The sequence below is a fragment of the Netta rufina genome (genome assembly GCF_964035555.1).
Source record: "Netta rufina genome assembly, chromosome: 7".
Lineage (NCBI taxonomy): Eukaryota > Metazoa > Chordata > Aves > Anseriformes > Anatidae > Netta > Netta rufina.
Window position 1 is genome coordinate 5553131 of NC_140130.1, and position 17714 is coordinate 5570844.

Genomic DNA, 17714 nt, shown 5'->3' on the forward strand with positions numbered 1-17714 from the left:
AGCACCCAACGTTTCAGCAGCACTGGGTTTAGGTCCATAGATTTTCAACATTTCCTAAGGCATCTTTCCAAGAGCGTGATGTCCCCAGACGGGTCTGGGGCAAAAATTCAGCAATTTGGGGGCTGTACAAAAGTTGGCTGATTCTGAATTGGGTGGGAAGCGAGCTGCCCATTCAGTCTGCATCCTGACAAACCCAGCTTTGGCCCTTTGCAACCACGGGCTTTAGGAGCCACTTAAATGGTGCAACCCAAAAGCTCAGACATGCAAAAATATGCACGGCTGGTGGGGCACAGCCAGCAAAGCATCTTCCCAAACCCCTTCCCGTGCTGGTTTTTGTCCTGGCCCCTCCAGCCTGGCCCTTTAAGTAACTTGAGCCTGCAAAGCCCAGTCCCTAACTTCAATGGAGAGGGAAAATGCTACTTTCCCTCCCCAAACCTCTGGGTCTTTCTTTTAAAGAGCAGCACTTCTGGAGGAGGGAAGGGAAGGTTTGCTAAGGATGGGGCAGCGAGCATCCACCTCCCGCAGCGGGGCGAATTCACCACGCCGCTGCCTTCTCTCCAACCCAAAATGCTTCCTGCAGCTTTCCCCCCACCGCCGCCACTCTTTGGCAAAGCCCAGCTGATTTCCAAACCCTCCGTGGCTGCTGGGGGTTGGTGCAAAGGTTTAATTATTTGCTCTTTCTCGGGAGTGGAGCGCCGGGACAGGGAGAAGGTCAGGTCCCGTTGTCGGTGGCTGCAAAGCGCGGCCAGTGGTGCGTGCGGCTCCTCTCCCAGCCCTTCCTTCCCCATCTCCCAGAGCCCACCATGGCTCCGCAGGCATTTTGGGGCTCCATCTCCCTGCTTTGCTGCTCCTTCCTGAGCACGGCAAAAGGTAAGAGGCTTTGGGGCCGAGGCTGCCCTGGGAAGCGGGACAGATGCTTGTCCCAGCACACAAAAAGCATCCCGGGGCTCGCTGCTCTGCACGGAGCCCTGCAAAAGTCCCTAAATGGGGAGGGAAGAGGTACTGCCATGGCAGCTGCCACCGAGCATCTCAGGGGTTTGGGGAATTTGGGGGACCATGGAGGTCCTCCCAGGGGGCAAGGAACAGCCGAGAGCTGGGGCTTTTCCAACCGCGCACAGCACGCAAATCCAGAAACTCTTTGGGCAGGCCTGGGAAGTTAGCTGGATTTCCATCGATTCCTGCTCAAATTGGGAATTTTTCCCTCCCCTGAGGCTGTGCTAACTTTTCAGAGGGATTTTAAAATCCCGTTTGTCATTATAACAAAAGTTGCAAAACCATCAAACATTTCAGGCGCTCAGCAAGCGCATCAGATTTGCAGGAGAAATTTAAGTGGCTTTAGAAAAAGAGATTAGACTGAATGTCTGTCGTGGCAAAGGCACCCCTGCCCCAAATTGTATGTGCAGAGGAACAAGAGAAGCAACTCCAAGCAATTCTGAACAAGTCAGATTAAAGCAAAGCAGAGTTTGGATCCAAAGCTGTCCCTAGCCAGCTTCATTTTGCCTTACCTTGCAGTAGGTCAGTGATAAAATTAAGAGTTGGAGATTTTGATACAACTGCTAATCTACTCAGGAGGGGAAAAAGGGAAAATGTAGGAGATGAAGAGTACAGTTTCTCTGCTCTCCTAGCAAAAAAAAAGTTACCAGTGTTGTCCCCAAGTTAATGCACTCTGTATTAATTAATGCAGTGTGCTGGAAAAAAAAAAAAAAAAAAAAAAAAAAAAAAAAAAAAAAACCTTCAAAATCTCTCTCCTATCCGTGGGCACACTCAGAAAAATTTGCTTCGGGATTAAAGAGTTTGCATGGGATTTTCCAAAAGTGCTGAAGTCCCCAAGCAGGGCCCCTGCTCTGGCTGTGATTTCCAAGGCAAGAGTGGAAATGCAACCAGGAATATCCAAATATTGGATTTATCTAAATTGGATATATCCATATTGGATATTTGGATACTCCTGGAATATCCAAATTTCCCTTAACCCACAAATATTATAGAAACGGGAGAAGTAGGAAGGGGGAGCGCAGGTGTAGCGGGGTGTGCCACAAGCAGCTGTCCATGTAGAGAGGAAATTTGGGATTTGTACTACGGGACACAGGCTTCAAAGAGCACCCAGTGCAGTTCACAACCATCCCCGGCCCTCTGGCACGCGGGGAGCGGAGGGAGCGATGACCACGACCCCTCAACGTTTGTGCCTGTCCCCAGGGGACCCGCAGGCGCTCTCCTTCCCACGTGGCAGGCAGTACCAGTACCGCTACGCCCTGGCCATGAGGCTGGACCCCCTGGCCGTGCTGTCCTCCGGGGGAAGCTGGCTGCAGGCGGAGGCGCTGCTGGGGGTGCGCCGGCTCTGGAGGGACCCCGGCGGGGAGGAGCTGCTCCGGGTGCAGGTATGTCTCCTGCAAGGGGTGCTGCTGCTTTTTCTTCACCCCTTTCCCTTGCCAACATCCCCACGAGATGCACGGCAGCTTTCCAGCAGACACCGTTGCTCTCTGCTCTCCTAGATCCAGGAGCTGAAAGCCCGACAGCAGCCAGAAGAGACAAAGGGGCAGGCTGGTGCTGGAGGTCCCCCTGCCAAGATCACGCTGAGCCCGGAGGCACAGGCAGAGCTCCAGCAGCCGATTTTCATCTCCTGGAGCAGTGGCAAGGTCAGCTGGAAGCCTCTTGCAGGGATCCAAAGGTTTCCTGGCTACGATGCTCATACGAGCACCTGCCCTGGCTCTGCTTTCACATCAGAGCACGAGGAGGAGAGCGGTGGCACGTACAGGAGCACACAGTCTACTGCAGTGCAGCATCACCCTGGGTTTATCCCCATCCTCCAGAAGGGTTTTATCTGGGTTTTGGTCCTGACGGTGGAATACGAGCTCCTTTGTGACCTTCTCCTCCTTAGAGGATTTTTTTTTTTTTTTTTTTAAGATTAAAACGTGTGGGCACACCTCCACAACACCAGCTGAGGGATGTGATAGTGAAACCTTCGGGGCATTGCTTAGGTTGCAGGGGAGATGCCTTTCTCTGGAGGCCCTGAGAGCCATCCCCACAGCCTGACAGCACATCTTACCCTGCCAGGTCAAAGCCCTCTATGGGGATGAAGCAGAAGGCGTCCTGATCTCCAACCTGAAGCGAGGCATCGCCAGTCTGCTCCAGCTGCAGCCCCACACTGGCACCACTGTCGAGGTAGGGGGCTGTGAACAGCAACTGGGAAATATGAACCATCTGCAACTGGTTTTCAGGACCAGGCACATTTACAGAATTATCCTCTTTCCTTGGATGAAGGGAAAAACGTCCACAGGGGTTTCTGCCAAGCAGGGTTTATCTGTGTTTCAGGAGGACACCTCTGGAAGCTGCCGGGTCACGTACACCGTGTCCAACTACTCCATCACAAAGACAAAAGATCTCCTCAGCTGCACGAAGCCAAAATTGGGATTCACCTCTGTGAACAAGGCAAGTCCATGGCTCTCGGGGCAGTGGTAGAGCTCAGCTTAGGTCAAGCATATTAGGGCTGTCCCCCCAAATCCTCCTACAGGCGCGCTTTGAATCCAGCAGGCAGCCTTCCGTGCCAGCCTGGGACAAGCTTTCAGCCCCTGGCATGAAGAGGTGAAACTCTGTGGGCCTTCATGCAGTTATTTCTGCCCCAATTACAATATATATAAAAATAATTTTATTAAATTCAATGTAGAAATGAACATGGCCACGGAGATCCCCCATGGGCTTTGCAGGAGTCTTGTCACCTGGCAGCCAAACGCAGAGTGTTCACTTCAAGCAAGCTTTCTGGCTGTTATGGCAAACTCACCCCCAAAAATAAGTTCTGCCAGCACATTTTTAGGAAACGGGGTTTTATCCAGAGCAGGAGGTGATGTCTGTGAGGAGAAACCAGGAGTGGGTAGGCTTCCAATTCGCCATCCCCAGGTGTGTCCCACTCCAGGCAGGAGCATCCCAAGGCAGGGCGACGCCACCCTGTAATAAAAGAGAAGGCCCACACGGTGTCACCAGTCCTCCTCCACACGCCACGATCCTCACCAGGGGCTGCCTTCTCCCGCCCCCGGGAAGAGATGGGGCCCTTCTGGATCTTCCTTTTTTCCAGATCTTTGGAGTCCAGTGGCAGCCCACCAGCACAAGCCAGTACGTGGTGAAAGATGGCGTGCTCCAGTCGGTGCTGGCGGAGGAAAGCCACATGGTGGCTCTAGCCCTGAGGTCCACCACCGGCATCAAAATCAGCTCAAGGTGAGCAATGTCCCTGTCCCCCTGCCTGGATGGGGAGGCTCAGCGTGGGACCAATGCACCCACCAGGGGCTGCTTCTCCCCTAACAGGCAGCAGCTCGAGCTGGTGTCCTCATCTCCTGCCCCAGAAGAAGAGGCCAGGAGGAACCTGGAGGACGCGCTGGCTGGCACGGATGGCCAGCACCAGCCCCTGGGCATGGCCAGCCTGCCCTTCAGGAGGAGCTGCACCCACTGCCCCTCAGTCGGTGACACGGCATGGCCCCAAAAATCTCCACATGCCTGGGGTGGATGGGAGGAGGTGGAAGGATTTGGGGTTAAACCGCAGTGAGGGTGCATGACTGGCACATTCATCCTGGGGGTGAGGTCAGGACGTGCTTCCACCACTGGTCAGGCTGGAAAGGACAAATTTCTGCCTCTTCAATTCCCCCAGGCATTTCACTTGGTAATTCTGGAGCCACAGTGACTGGCAGGCACTGGTGATGCCTTCAGTCTCTCAAATTGAGGATTTGGGGCACAAGCCCTCAGCAGTGCAGGTGGGGCCATGCAGTAGGTCATCTGCTCATCCCTCTGGCTGCATGGCCTAAATTCAGCATCCCAAGGGGCCACTTCCATTCCTAAACATTACCTGAGTTTAAATATTATCCCTTGACTCAGGATCTGAGAGAAAGAGGTGACATTCCCCCAAATGTCCTTTCAGCTGGTAGCCTACCTGAAGACCTTTGACGGCCAGAGAGCCAAGAGGGACGTCTCGCAGGCAGCAGCGTGGCAGTTCCAGAGGTTCCTCCAGATGCTGCGTGGTGCCAAGAGGAGAGATGTGCTGCAGCTCCTGAAGAGGGCTCCCGAGGAGATGCTGTGAGGCTCAGGGTCACTACCTCACCAAAAGGGGCTTTCCGTGCCGATAAATGGCACATAGGGCCATGGCACGCAGAGACGCTTCTGTGCTGCTCCATAACTACACCCAGTCCAGGCAGCGGCGCAGTAGCTTTCCCACCATGACCTGACAAGTCCAAAATTGCTCTGGTTTTCCTGAATTCCCACACTGTACAACCACTAGATGGCCTTTTTTTTTTTTTTTTTTTTTTTGATTAAGCTGGCATTGGAGCAGAACAAACGCTCCGTTTACAGAACATCCACCCGTGCCCATAGCATCCATCCTGGTCAGTGCGAGCCCTAAAAATGGGGAAGTTCAGAGCAAGAGCCAACATTTTGGGTCTTGTCCCACAAGAACTGAAGCTCCAATGAGTCCTAAAGCACAGAGAGGGGGATGAGCGTCTTCTCCAGCACCACCAGTGACGACCTCCCTCCCCTCCCTCCAGCCCCTTCGTCGTGGAGGCAGCGGTGGCCGCGCAGTCGGTGGCATCCTTGGCGGCTCTCTCGGATTTCCTTGACTTCAGCAAGGAGCCCAAGTCCCTGCTGGAGACGTTTCTCTACGCAGCAGCTTTCTCCCCCCGGCCTTCAAAAGAGCTCCTCCACTTGGTGCTGGTGAGTGGGGACGTTCCTCTCCTTCCAGAGGGGTTCACGTCCAGGGCAGGGCCTCACCTGCTTTCAGACAGGAGGGAACTGCAAAAAAATATTTATCTGTAGATGCACAGATATAGTCTATAGACATAAAAGTCTGTAATAGACCTTGCTACCCGTGTGATTATTTAATGTGCTTTTAATGGGACACTGGCGATAGGAGTAGATGTTCCTCAGGGAGAAGCATCCAGCAGAAGCAGCTTTACATCAGTGCATTACCAAGAACAAAAGCTGAACTAAAAGCCACTGTGAAAAACCAGCATTTTATCCAACTAAACCACGCATCACCTCCTCAAAAGCAGGCAGCTTCTCCTTACTGTTTAGATAAATGCTCTGAGATAACAGCTAAAACATACTCCTCCTTTCTCTTTTTTCCTTTTTTCTCCTGTTTCCTGACACCCAGGACAAGCTGGATGGGAAGCAGCTGGCCCCCGAGGTGCGGGAGACAGGGGTGATTGCCCTGGGCTCCCTGGTGGGCAAGCTGTGCCGGCAGCGGCTGCGTGGGCTGCAGGTGGGTCCCTGCAACACCCCATCTTCCCCAGAGCCCAAAACCACCCTGGGCTTCCCAAAACACCCCCCGGCCCTCTCCTCATCCTCCTCCACTTCTGCTCGCCTGTCAAACCCAACCAGGAGGTGGAGCGTGGCGTTGAAGCCATCCTCGCAGGGCTGAGGGGTGCCAAGGAGGAGCCCGAGGCGGTGATCCACCTGCTGGCCCTGGGGAATGCGGCGCTGCCCGAGACCATCCCCATCCTCCTGGAGCACGCAGAGGAAGGTCCCGCTGCCATCTCGGCCGCGGCCATCTCTGCCCTGAGGAGATTCCCTGCTCGGCACATCTCCAGCGAGGTATGAGATGAAGCCACCAAAGCTCTGTGCTTCGTTCTCATGGGGGTCCCCACCACTCTTGGAACCTCTCAAACTGCCCTCTCCCAGGTGAAGAGGGCGATGAGGAGGATTTTCCACGAGAAGAGGAAGAGCTACGAGAAAACGTGCCGCCTGGCCGCTGCAGAAATCCTCCTGGACAGCCAGCCCTTGCCCATGGATGTCATCAACATCCTGCTGGCTACGGGGGAGATGGAAACAGAAACAGCGACGTTCCTGCTGTGCAAGGTCCAGAGCAGCCTGCGTGCTCCCCACCACCCCACGAGGTGGGTTTGGAGCAGGAAGCTGCCTTTTTCCCACTAGATTTACACTGCTTTTCTTCCTCCTCACTGCTCCAGCTTTTAATCCCTTAAAGCTGGGTCCCCAAAGCAGCCACAGGACCCAGGCTTGTGGCTGCAGCAGAGTCCTTGGAGGGCAGGGCTCCGGCTCGCAGGGCAGCGCACGGTTTGTAACCGCATTAATCTCCCTATCGGCACGGAACAAGCCAAGAACTAACAGTTTCCAGAGCTAAGCAGAAGCTGCACAAAAATATTCGGATGGTTTATCCTAATAAACCAGAGGAGAGGCAAATTCCAGGGCAGCCCCAATCTGCCCATTTCCCTCTTTGCTCACGTTCACCAGCGACTGAAACAGCTCTGAAGTTCATAGTTCCCTTTCTTTGCCCAGCCCTCCCTCATTTCCACTCGTTTTCCTTCCTTCCTGGTCCTTACACGTGGTTTCCCTCTTGCTTCCAGGAAGATAATGAAGGACATCATGGGAGACCCCCGGATAAACAACTACCACCACTTCTCGAAAGCTGGCGTCTCCTCCTCCTTCTTGGGACCTCTGACAGGTGACACCACAGAGGACACCAGTCCCTCGCTCCCCTCTAAAGGAGGACGGAGGGGCTGGTGAGGAAAGGCAGGTTGCAGCAGAAGCCTCAGCTTTAAGGAAATGCCCCCAAAATCTCAGGCTGGGGCTTCCAAGCACGTCTCCCAGCGCCATCTGATGCTGGCTGCTTGCCACCACCTGAGATGGGTTTGCCCTCCTTTGAGGTCCCTCTGACCACCCTGCTTTCCACAGCAGCAGGTGGGCTGGGCCCCGTCACATATTTTTCCCAAATCCTGCTCATTTGACAGAGGATCTTCAGCTGGAGACAAAGCCAGGAGTAGGCTGTAGGTGGGAGTTTGTGCTCTTCCTGATAAGTCAAGATACTTAGCCCCGTTCCTCGGTTCTTTTGGTATTTTTAATAAGGTCTTCAAAGAGGAGAATCCTTGTACCGAGACAAAAATCGCCAAACTTCAAAGAGGCTACAGCAATCAGTGCCTGCTAAATATCTGCTTACATCTTCTCCCCTCAGCCCTCATTTCTGTCCCCCCTCGAGTTATCTCAGCCTAGCCTTGTAGGGGGCAAAATAGCCAACACCTGCAGGAAACCACTGCCCTGCTATTTCAAGAATGGAAGGAGAAGGCACAGAGAAACTTTCCCCCTCTGAATAATTTAGCTTCACCAGGTGTTCATGGGCAGCTCTGTCTTTCAGCCACCGAGGACTTGCTCTCCACTTTTGGGCTGGATCTGCTGTTTTTGGAGGGCGGGTTCCTGAGAAAGAGCGTCTCCGACTTCTCGCTGCTCAGCCACGACAGGCGGCTCCGTGCGGCTCAGGTGAGAGGGCAGCAGTGGGGTTTGGCTTCTCCTCCCCACCCAGAGCACCCCGTAGCAGAAATCCCAGAGGGTGTGCAGCTTGTTAATTCACCCCCTTGCTGTAAAAGTCACCAAAGGGAAGCCCTGCTCTGGAGAAGGGAGCCTACCCCAAAGGAGAAGGGTTGGACAGATGTAGCATCATGTTGGCCAAAAATGAGTCTCCAGCTGTGCTCCATGCAGCTGACGCATCCCCATTTCTGTGTTTTAGGTCACTATCGAAGCCCAAGGGATGGAGTCCATGCTGGGAGAGAGCGTCCTGGAAGGGGAAGAGGAGACAGAGCTGATGGCCGGGATGTCCGCCGTCTTCTTCGACGTTCAGCTGCGGCCGATCGTCTTCTTCCAGGGGTACGCAGACTTAATGGCCAAGGTTCTGCTGAGCAGCGGGGAGCCCACAAGCGTGGTGAAAGGGAACCTCCTGCTGATGGACCATCACCAGGTACTGGGTGGGGGTGACCCGCCTCGGTCCCCGTTGGCCACCAGACAGGCCCATGATGCGCCGTGCGAGTCCCACACCTAAAATCCACCAGGTCATGCTCGTTCACTGCGGGTACACACGCAGGGCCGAGGTGGCACTGAGGCAGGTCTTTGGGCCAGGAGCTGGGCCTGGGCACAGCGAGCACTCCCCTCTCCTTCCCCCAGGTCATTCCCCTGCAGTCCGGCCTCCAGGTGGTGGTCAAAGTCCTGGGCGGGCTCGGCCTCGACATTTCGGCCAACGTAGACGTGAACATTTGGGAGCAGGAGCTGAGGACTAGCATCAAGACCAGGTCAGCAGGTGGGGAGCTGCTTGGCTGGGGGGGATACGGGATCCCCAGGGGGCTCAGCACCCAAAGCAAGGGCTGCCCCACCTCAGGCTGCCTCCTGCTGGGTCCAGCCGTGCCTCGGACAAGGGGTGGTGGACACACAGGGTCTTCAATTCCATGACTGGACTTACAACGGAGGAGTTTGAGGAGCTGTCCAGTGCCCAGGGTCTTTGCTTGGTGACCAGATTTGCTTGCTCCCCTCCTGCAGGGGAAGCCTTGCCATCGATTTCCAGGCGGAACTTGATGCCCCTTTCCTCCAAACCACCGTGAGAAGCCAGACGGAGGCAGAGTCCTCCATCCACTTCGACACCTTCCTGAGGTTCTCCAGCAGCCCGGTGCTCATGTGCCTGCAGCTGAGAGAGGAGCAGGTCCCATACAGGTAAGCTCCACGGAGCAGCAACACTGGCAGAGCTCCTCACCAAGGACAAGCCGTCCCCATCCTCAACACCCAGCACAGGAGGTGATAAATCTGCTTTATGCAGGAATTCATAGCCCACTGCTGCTAAGGATAACCCCCTGAACCCAGGCATTGCAACACTTACTTTATAAACATCATTGTAGGCTTGATAAAGAGGAGGACTTCCTGGGGAGAAGAGGGAATTAATGGGCATACATTTTTTGAGCACAGTGGGTCAGGACTGGCAGGGAAAGGGAAAAGATGTTGCAAGATGCTGGTGAATTGAGTGGATGTGCCATCAGGAGGCATGGAGCCCTGCAGAGGAACACGGTGCTCTGGAAGGATGAGGTCCACCAGCACGGCCTCCTGACCTCCTGCTGTCCCCTTGTTCCAACAGAGAGATCTTCACAGTCTCCAGATCTGCTGGGAACCAGAGCAGCACGGCTCGGAAGGGCAGGCAGGGCGCCGTGCCCAGCCGGGAGCTGGCCTTGCACCGGGACAACTCCAGGGCATGCAGCCTCCTGCTAGCGGCTGAGAAGGAGGCGTAGGAGAACCAGAGCACTTTGGGACTGGGTTACTGCATCCCCTCCTGCCACGTGCCCCAGTTCTCCACGAGCCCAGCGTGCCCTGCCCAATTCCACCACAGCCACGCTGGGAAATGCTGAAATGGGGGCTTCAGAAGAGACCGAGAGGAACTGCTGCAGGTCATCAAGAGGTATCTCTGGTTTGGGGCCAGGTCTGACCCTCCCACCCTGGACTTTCCTTATCCTGAGTTCTTCTCCTTCATGGCTTGCTTGAAACCGGAGTGGTCCATATAACAAGCCTTGTAAAACTCTGCCTTCTGCTGCAAATAAGTTTCTGATAGCCTAAGAAAGCATTCTGCAAGCTGATACCCGAAAATGCCACGTTTCCCCCACCCCATTTATTAGGCAGTCAGAAGGAAACACTTCTACAGCTGGCCAGCAGCAGATTGCCCACAGAGGGAGTGAATGGCACACACACACCATTAACACACGGTTTTGTGATGCTGAGGAGTCCAAGAACACAAAAAATTTCTGGAGGAGGTCCGGGGTTTCTTTTATATATGTACATGTATTAATGCAGCCACATAGACATTCACCCCAGAATAATCCTCAGGGAGAAGCAGCACAGAAAAACAAAACGCTGCATAACCTGTTGCCACTTACTGCATCTTCTTTCCAGAGTAATCAGCTGTGTTTGCATTTATTTGCATATGAAGGCACCCAGCTTGGTGCCATCCTGTTATTCCCACAGGGAATTTGCTCTCTGTTGCCAGGGTATGGCCAGTACCACACCAAGCAGCAAGGGTGAGGCCAGCAGGGAATAGCTTGGATTTCACTGGGGTCAGATAACTACTTGGGGCAACAAGAAGAAAAAAAAGGAGCAAGGCAGAGGAACGTGACCCACAGACCTTAAGGAAACCAAAGTAAAGTTAAGGGAGTCTACCCAACAGCAAGAAACCCTCTGTAAAAGCACGGCCCTGCAGTCTCATCCCTCACCTCAAATCAGGGAGAATCATACTGAAGATGGAGATGAAAAACGTGGGACAAGTGGTGGAGAGCCACCAGCTGCTGGGGGAGGTCAGGAGGAGATGGGGGACTGTGGAGCCTCGAATGGCTGCAGGAAAGGAGAGGAGCAAGGGGGTGCCAAGGCATTAAACCATCCTCACAGCTCTGCACATCCCCCTCGTGGTGCTGATCCTCACAGACCTTTTTACCCTTGCATGAGATTTTAATATAGAAAAGAAAATTTGAAAGGTGGTTTGAGGTTACGAGGACTCCCAGCCTGGGGCAAAGACACCAGAAGCAAATAAGTGGTTACTCCAACAGGGGTGCAATACAGAGCTGGATCTGCAGCCAGCAGTGTCCAGCAGGAGAACCAGATGGTTTCAAACCACGGGTGCAGGCTGTCGAGGTGTTTGGCAAATTCTCCATCCTGGGGGTATTTATTAATTTTCACTGGTTCAGTCCATCTCACAGGATGAATGCAGATGAAAAGAGATCAAGAGGGCAAAACCGAAGTCGTCCTTTCCGGATTTGAGGGTCTGTCACACAAAGCTTGGCCAAGTACTACAAAACTGCTGCTTCAGGGAATCAGCCCTCAGGGTGCTCATTATTCAGCCAAAATTGGTGAAGCTAAGCCCTGGGGTCACACCTGCACCCCATCCCCTTCCTCCTCCTTACAGAAGCCAGCCAACACCACTGGGCAGGCATTCTGCTTGCACACATGGAGTCCAAACCCATCTATTGAGAGAGAGGTGGCTCCTGCCTAGGGCCTCTCATCTGCTTTTTGATCCAAAGTTTACATATTAATGGGGAAGCCTCTGGCCCCTCTTATCAGCCGAACAGCAGCTCCCCTTCCCGGCTACCCGAGGCAGGGGATGGAGATAAGATCGCTGCAGCCCCACGCGCAGAAGGCAGCGTTCCAGCAACAGAGATATGGCAGCTTCCCTTTTCTGCTGATATTTGGGCTATTTTGGTGACAATTTATGAAAATCGCAATTAGCTTCAAGTAAATATTGTTCTTCTGTTTTGCATTCTCCTCCCAAGCTGGATTGTTATCGGGCACGGACGCTGAACACCTCTCCAGCACAAGAGGGAAGCTTGCAAGGAGCAGCAGTGCTTCTTCGTTCCTTCCTGATAAGGAGGGGCCTTTGAAATATTTTTAGCCCTTTTCTGTATTAGAAAACTTGCTTTTTTGGGAATAATAGGGAAATTGGATTGTTAAAATTGAGAACCTGATGTTAATGTGGCAGTCTCCTGCTTTTTGGGGAAGGAAACTGGTCTGCTTCTTCCAGATGGCACTAATTACTAGGGCTTTGGTTATGTGCAGAAATAAATGCAGTGGGGTTTTTGTATTTTCTTTTGACTCTTGACTTTTCTGGACAGAGAGGCGATTCCATAGATGCTCCCAGCTGGAACATGGCCAAAGCCACCCCAAATCCATGCTCCCCAGGGACCTGCTGTCTGGGTCCATATTTAGGGTACCCTAGAGATGCGTACCCAAATGCCTCCAGCAGCGCTGCAGGATGGGGACATGAGGGCCACTTCTGCTCCTGAAAACCCCCAGAGCACCTTTAGGGGTGACAGCAGCCCTGTGAGACGTATTCGATGGGGCAGGAAAGGTTGTCTTACCCTCTCCTTCCCCTTCCTGGGAAGGTATTGGAGGCCATCCAAGACACAGCTTGAAATTTGGGCCTCCCCTGCATCAAGGCTCCGCTGGTTACGGGACGATCTCGCACAGAGCGAACCTCAAGGATGCAGCAAGAAACCACCCCGGGACTTGCCCTCGGGTCTGAACAGGAGGATCTGGGTGACCGTGGGAGGAGGCAGCCCCTATCTCCTTGTTGTGCTCGCCAGCTAGCTGATAGCCGGTGGGTGAGCGAGGAAGGCAGCAGCAGCAAGCCCCCTCTTCCTCCAAGTCCCACTTGCCCCTCGTCTTCACCCTTTCCCCAGGGAGCAGCCCATAATTTCCCATTTCCCATCTCGTGGTTGGGATTTGGGCGTTCCGCAGCCGGTGGCACTATCAGCTTGTAGGACACCTCCTGCAGCACTTTTAGCAGCTTCACAAGCGGAGCTGTGGATCAGCAGTGACCTCCAGCGGCTGCAGCCGGTCCCCATGGGGGTGTCCGCCCCAAAAACCTCTCCCCGTGGCCATACAGGGTCTGGGTGCACAGCACCAGCACCCTGCTCCTTCCCTCTACGCCAGCCCATGCCCAGCACATGGCGTACAGCCCCTGGGGACACCGCCCACCAAACGGGGTGATAAAACACTATCTGCCTGTCTACTCCAGCTTTCTGCAGACAAAACTAAGCCAAAAAAGCAGGCACAGAAGCGAGGAGGATGTGTGTGAGAGGACAGAGCACCCCCAGGGCCTGGCTCTCCCCAGGAGGCGTGAGGTGCACATTTAAGGCACTGGGGCAGGTCCCTTAACATCCCCTGTGCTTTCTCTCCTTGCAAAGCAAATAAAAACATTTCCAAGCTGCTAGGCCTCAGCAACTGCACAAACCCCATGGAAAAAATCCAGAGAAAAAGCAGTTTGCAACTCACCAGGTCTCCCATACAGCTGGGATCAGGCTACAGCGGGCATCCCAAGCTCAGACCACAAAGCTCAGGAGCACTTTGGGCCATGCACATCACCCATGCACAGCTGCAAGGCTCTCCTGCAAGCACACAACACGCGCACAAGCCCCCGGGAGCATGCCCTGGTGGAGGAAACCATCCTGGAGCACCTTGCTAATATGCAGGAGGGCAGCTGAGGGGCACAACGGTGGGTGAGGGATGCTGATATACCCGCTGCAGCAATCAGGAAGCAAGGAAGAAAGCTGAGGGGCTGCAAACAGGCACAGCTGTGCAGCCCCAGTGGCTGTGGCATGGGGTTATGCCCATGGGGAAGCTCCAGGTGGCCCTGTACAAGCAGGGGATGGACCAGGCGACCTCCAGAGGTCCCTTCCAGCCTCATCTGTTCTGTGATTCCGTGGTTTTGGATAACACGGGGATGTTCCAGAAAGCCCTCCTGGGCACCCTGCCCAAATATTTTGTCAGCCACAGCCTCGGAGGCTGGAATTGAGCCTTGGAGGCTCAACTAAGTGAGCCATGGTGATGCTGAGAGAAACAGAAACATCCGTCCCTTGGCTACCATGGGTGGAGGAGCCCCTCCATGGCAAATACCACGCAGGGTAATACGCCACTGGCTGCCGTTCCCAGCCTGGCTGCGTGCAGCCACCATCCTCAGCGAACCAGCCAGGGCTGGGGACCACAAAATCCGCATCTCAGCCGCGTCCCAGCCGCAATAAGCGCAGTGAGTGCTGGCTCAGCAGGATACACACCCTCTCCCTCCAGCCCCTCCTGTTGCTCGCCGTGTCCTTGAGCACTCCTTCTTCCCAGCTGCTCCCTGGCAGCGCTCCTATCTCCAGGTGCCGCCCTCCAGGCCGCCCATAAAGGCGCGAGGGGACGCCGCGGGGCGCCTGTCCCCGAGCCATGCTGCAGGCCACCGTCAAGCTGTGCTGCGGCATCGCCCACGACCACCTCCGCAGGCTGCCCGGTAAGCACACGGGGAAAACACAGACCTGAGGGGCTGGAAAGAGGTGCTGAGAGGGGTCGGAAGGAGAACCGGGGAGGAGATGCTCAGCAGGTCCGAAAGGAGATGCTCAGGGGGTCACCAGTGACAGGACGAGTTACGGAGGGGAACGGCGCGGGTCTTTTTGGCTTATCAGACCACATCTAATGAATAATACTGAAGTATCCTGATTTTAAGGAATCTGCTCAGTTTGGAGCAGTGCAGGACAAGCGTGATCCTCCTGCAGCCTCCCAGATCTGGGCACAGCCAGTGGTGACCTCGGGAGGCATGGGCAGTGCTCAGCAACCACACCGCGGCTTTCCATCGTTTGTGGCCGAGGCAGGAGAGCCAGGAGCCTCCTTTCCCTTACAGCCCCCCAAAAATGCACTTTTTTTTAATGGTTTGCCTCTTTTTCACGTGCTCAGTGGTGACCGGCACGCGTCTCTCCCCCAGGCCTGAAGCTAACAGCCGTGGCAGCGATACAGAGGGACGTGAGAGGGCTGGTGCTGAGAGGCTCCCACCACCTGCCCCCCGAAATCCCTTCTTATATCCAGAGGCTCGTGGGGAAGGACGCTGGTAAGCAGCCTGCTCAGCCCAGGCACCTGCACACCATGTTTTCCAGCCCCCTTTCATCGCGGGATGGGCAGTAAAATGCCCTGATTTGCCCCGTTATTATTCGGTGGGACAGAGCTAGTTGGCTTCTCACCTCTGCACTGGTCTCCAGTGGCCAAAAACTGGTGGCAAGTCGGGGCAGACGCTGAGGTTTTGGAAAGGCCAGGGCTTGGTTTGTGTCTGCAGTTCCACCTGCTTACCTAAAGTCCTGAAACGTGGCAAATTCATCGGGCTTGCACTTCTCCTGTGCCCGACCCTCTATCCTGGACATGTGCACCCCCAACAAAGCTGGGGAGGGGCGGGGAGCAGAATTTTTCATATTTTTCTGCATTCACGCTTGCTCCTAAAGCCAGGTGTGCAGAGCCCGGAGGAGACATCAGCACCCGCCGGTTCTCCAGCACAGATCTCTCCTACATCCACCAAGGAGAAAGAGCCCTGCAGCGAGCACTGAGCATCCTGCAGCACCCCCCGAGCTGGCAGGCAGAGGCTGTGCTGGTAAAGCCCCCGAAACCAACTCCTTTACACGCCACAGAAGCTCGGGGGCGCTTGGGGGAGAAGGTTTGACGCGGTGCTGTGCTCCGCAGGACGCCGGGGCCGCCGTGTCCAGCGCCGTGCTGCCGGGGCTGGGCAGGGTGTTTCGGGTGGAGGCAGTCCTGGCCGCACCGGTGGGCTGGCTGCACCGCGAGCTCTTCGAGGAGCTGGAGCAGATGCCCCGCTGGAACCCCACCCTGAGCCGCGTGGAGGTAGGCAGGCACGTTTGGTCAACATCCCATGGGGGTGGGAAACGGCCACAGACTGAGCTCTCCGGGCCCGCAGGTGCTGCAGCGCCCGGGTGAGGACACGCTGGTGACACACGAGGTGACCAGCGCCAGCCCCGTGGGCCGCAGGGACTTCGTGAGTGTGCGGCACCGCCGGCGGATGCAGGCGGCCGTCTACCTGGTGGGCACTGCCACGCGCCTCGAGCGGCTGCCGGCGCAGGAGGGCTGCATCAGGTAAAGCACCGGGGCTGGAAGGAGACCCCACAGCGTGACCCCAGAGGGACCCTCACCCCCTGAAACTCCCCTTCTTCGCCCGCCACAGGGCTGAGACGCGGCTGAGCTGCATCGCGCTGCAACCGCTGGCGGGGGACCCCGGCTGCACCCGCGTCACCTGGCTGCTCAGCGTGGACCTCAAGGCGAGTGGCACCCAAAATCGCCCCCAGCCCGGCACCCCGGCTCCATCCTGACCCTTTGGGTGCTTTCCTTCCCGCAGGGCTGGATCCCCTCTGCCGTCACCGACCGTGTCCTGCCACGGTGCCAAGCCGACTTCATCGGGCACCTCCGCCAGCACCTCTCGGCCACCGCACGGCCGTGAGCCCTCCGGGACCCCCAAATCACCCTGGGGGCTCCCCCAGACCAGCACCCCATCTTTATTTATTTGGAACAGCTCCGCTCTGTATTTATACGTGTGTATATATGTACATAGGGATAGGATTTTCCCCTCCTGTGCCACCCGGAGCACGCGCAGCCGGAGCAGGGATCACCGAAAGCACTGCAAAAAACACGGCGTGGGGGAGCAAAGCTGCACAGCCCCTGCTGGGGGTCACGAAACGTTAGGCAGCCCTTTCAGGGTGCTTGTAATTTATATGTCCAGCTGGTTTTCTGTCTTATTTATTGGGGAAAAAAAAAGCTGTTGAAACAGGTAGGTGAAACTGGCTGATAAATAGGAGTTAAATAAAACAAAGAGCTGGTTTCTGACCCCGTGAGACTCATTTCAACCACATGCAGGTCACACGCTCATAAATTATTCCCCCACCTACACCCCAAGTAAATCAACAGAAACAGAGAGTGGTGTGCATTTTTCTCTTCTTTTTTTTTTTTTTAACATTATGTTAGAGTCCAAAAAAAAAAAAAAAAAAGAGGTGAACCCAACGAAATTAATAAATATTAAAAGTTAAAAAGCTCTGAATCTGGTATGTACAAAACTTTACACATCGCATCGCTGGTGGCAGCACGGGAGGGAGCAGGAGCCAGTGGGGTACGAGGGGCGTGGGGGCAGCACCCCTGTGCCAAAACCTTGTCCCCTCTGCGGCACCGAGCACCCCAAAAAAAACAAGGCACCGACCCCCTCCGCCCTACAGCAATGAACCACTGCAAAAACTGCAAGAAAGCCATAATGCCCAGGACAGCACCGACCAGGGGAGCGCAGCTGGTTATTTTTTTTCAGGGCACCCAGACAGCAGCAGGAGCCGTGGGCGAGGTCTGTGCAGCCTCCCGCCAGGCTCTGCACGGGGTGGGGATGCTCCGGGGAGCGCAGACGGCGCCCGAAGCGAAGCGTTATCTTTGGCACAATAAATAAATGCTGCCCCTCCCGGCGGAGGGAGCTGCAAAAGGGGCAGGGTGGGGTGCACCCCGCTCTGTCCGCGTCCCACGGCGAGGTGTGCTGGGTGCTTGGCTCGACGCGTGGCTCCGTGCCGTGCCCGATTCGTGCCTACGGGCAGCGGTGCAAGTGCTGTTCAGAGCAATGCTCATCCAGCCTCGACTCGGAGGTGATGGGGGGCAGGAGG

General features: G+C 55.4%; 2 protein-coding genes across 2 annotated transcripts; both read left to right on the plus strand.

Moving 5' to 3' along the window:
* Window positions 1–803: 803 nt before the first annotated feature.
* LOC311211427 (microsomal triglyceride transfer protein-like) lies at window positions 804–10025 on the plus strand (the record flags this gene model as incomplete). The annotated part of the gene is made up of 18 exons (XM_084290160.1): window positions 804–870; window positions 2194–2375; window positions 2490–2633; window positions 3052–3159; window positions 3310–3426; window positions 4067–4206; window positions 4294–4444; window positions 4901–5055; window positions 5520–5685; window positions 6125–6232; window positions 6352–6564; window positions 6652–6866; window positions 7335–7432; window positions 8120–8241; window positions 8489–8716; window positions 8920–9044; window positions 9289–9459; window positions 9875–10025. The coding sequence occupies 18 exons, from the start codon at window positions 804–806 to the stop codon at window positions 10023–10025; spliced, it is 2661 nt and encodes an 886-aa protein (XP_084146286.1).
* A 4453-nt stretch (window positions 10026–14478) lies between these two features.
* Window positions 14479–16522, plus strand: LOC311211428 (steroidogenic acute regulatory protein, mitochondrial-like; the record flags this gene model as incomplete). Its single annotated transcript, XM_084290161.1, has 7 exons — window positions 14479–14542; window positions 15011–15133; window positions 15519–15664; window positions 15754–15912; window positions 15986–16161; window positions 16250–16343; window positions 16421–16522. The coding sequence occupies 7 exons, from the start codon at window positions 14479–14481 to the stop codon at window positions 16520–16522; spliced, it is 864 nt and encodes a 287-aa protein (XP_084146287.1).
* Window positions 16523–17714: the final 1192 nt, after the last annotated feature.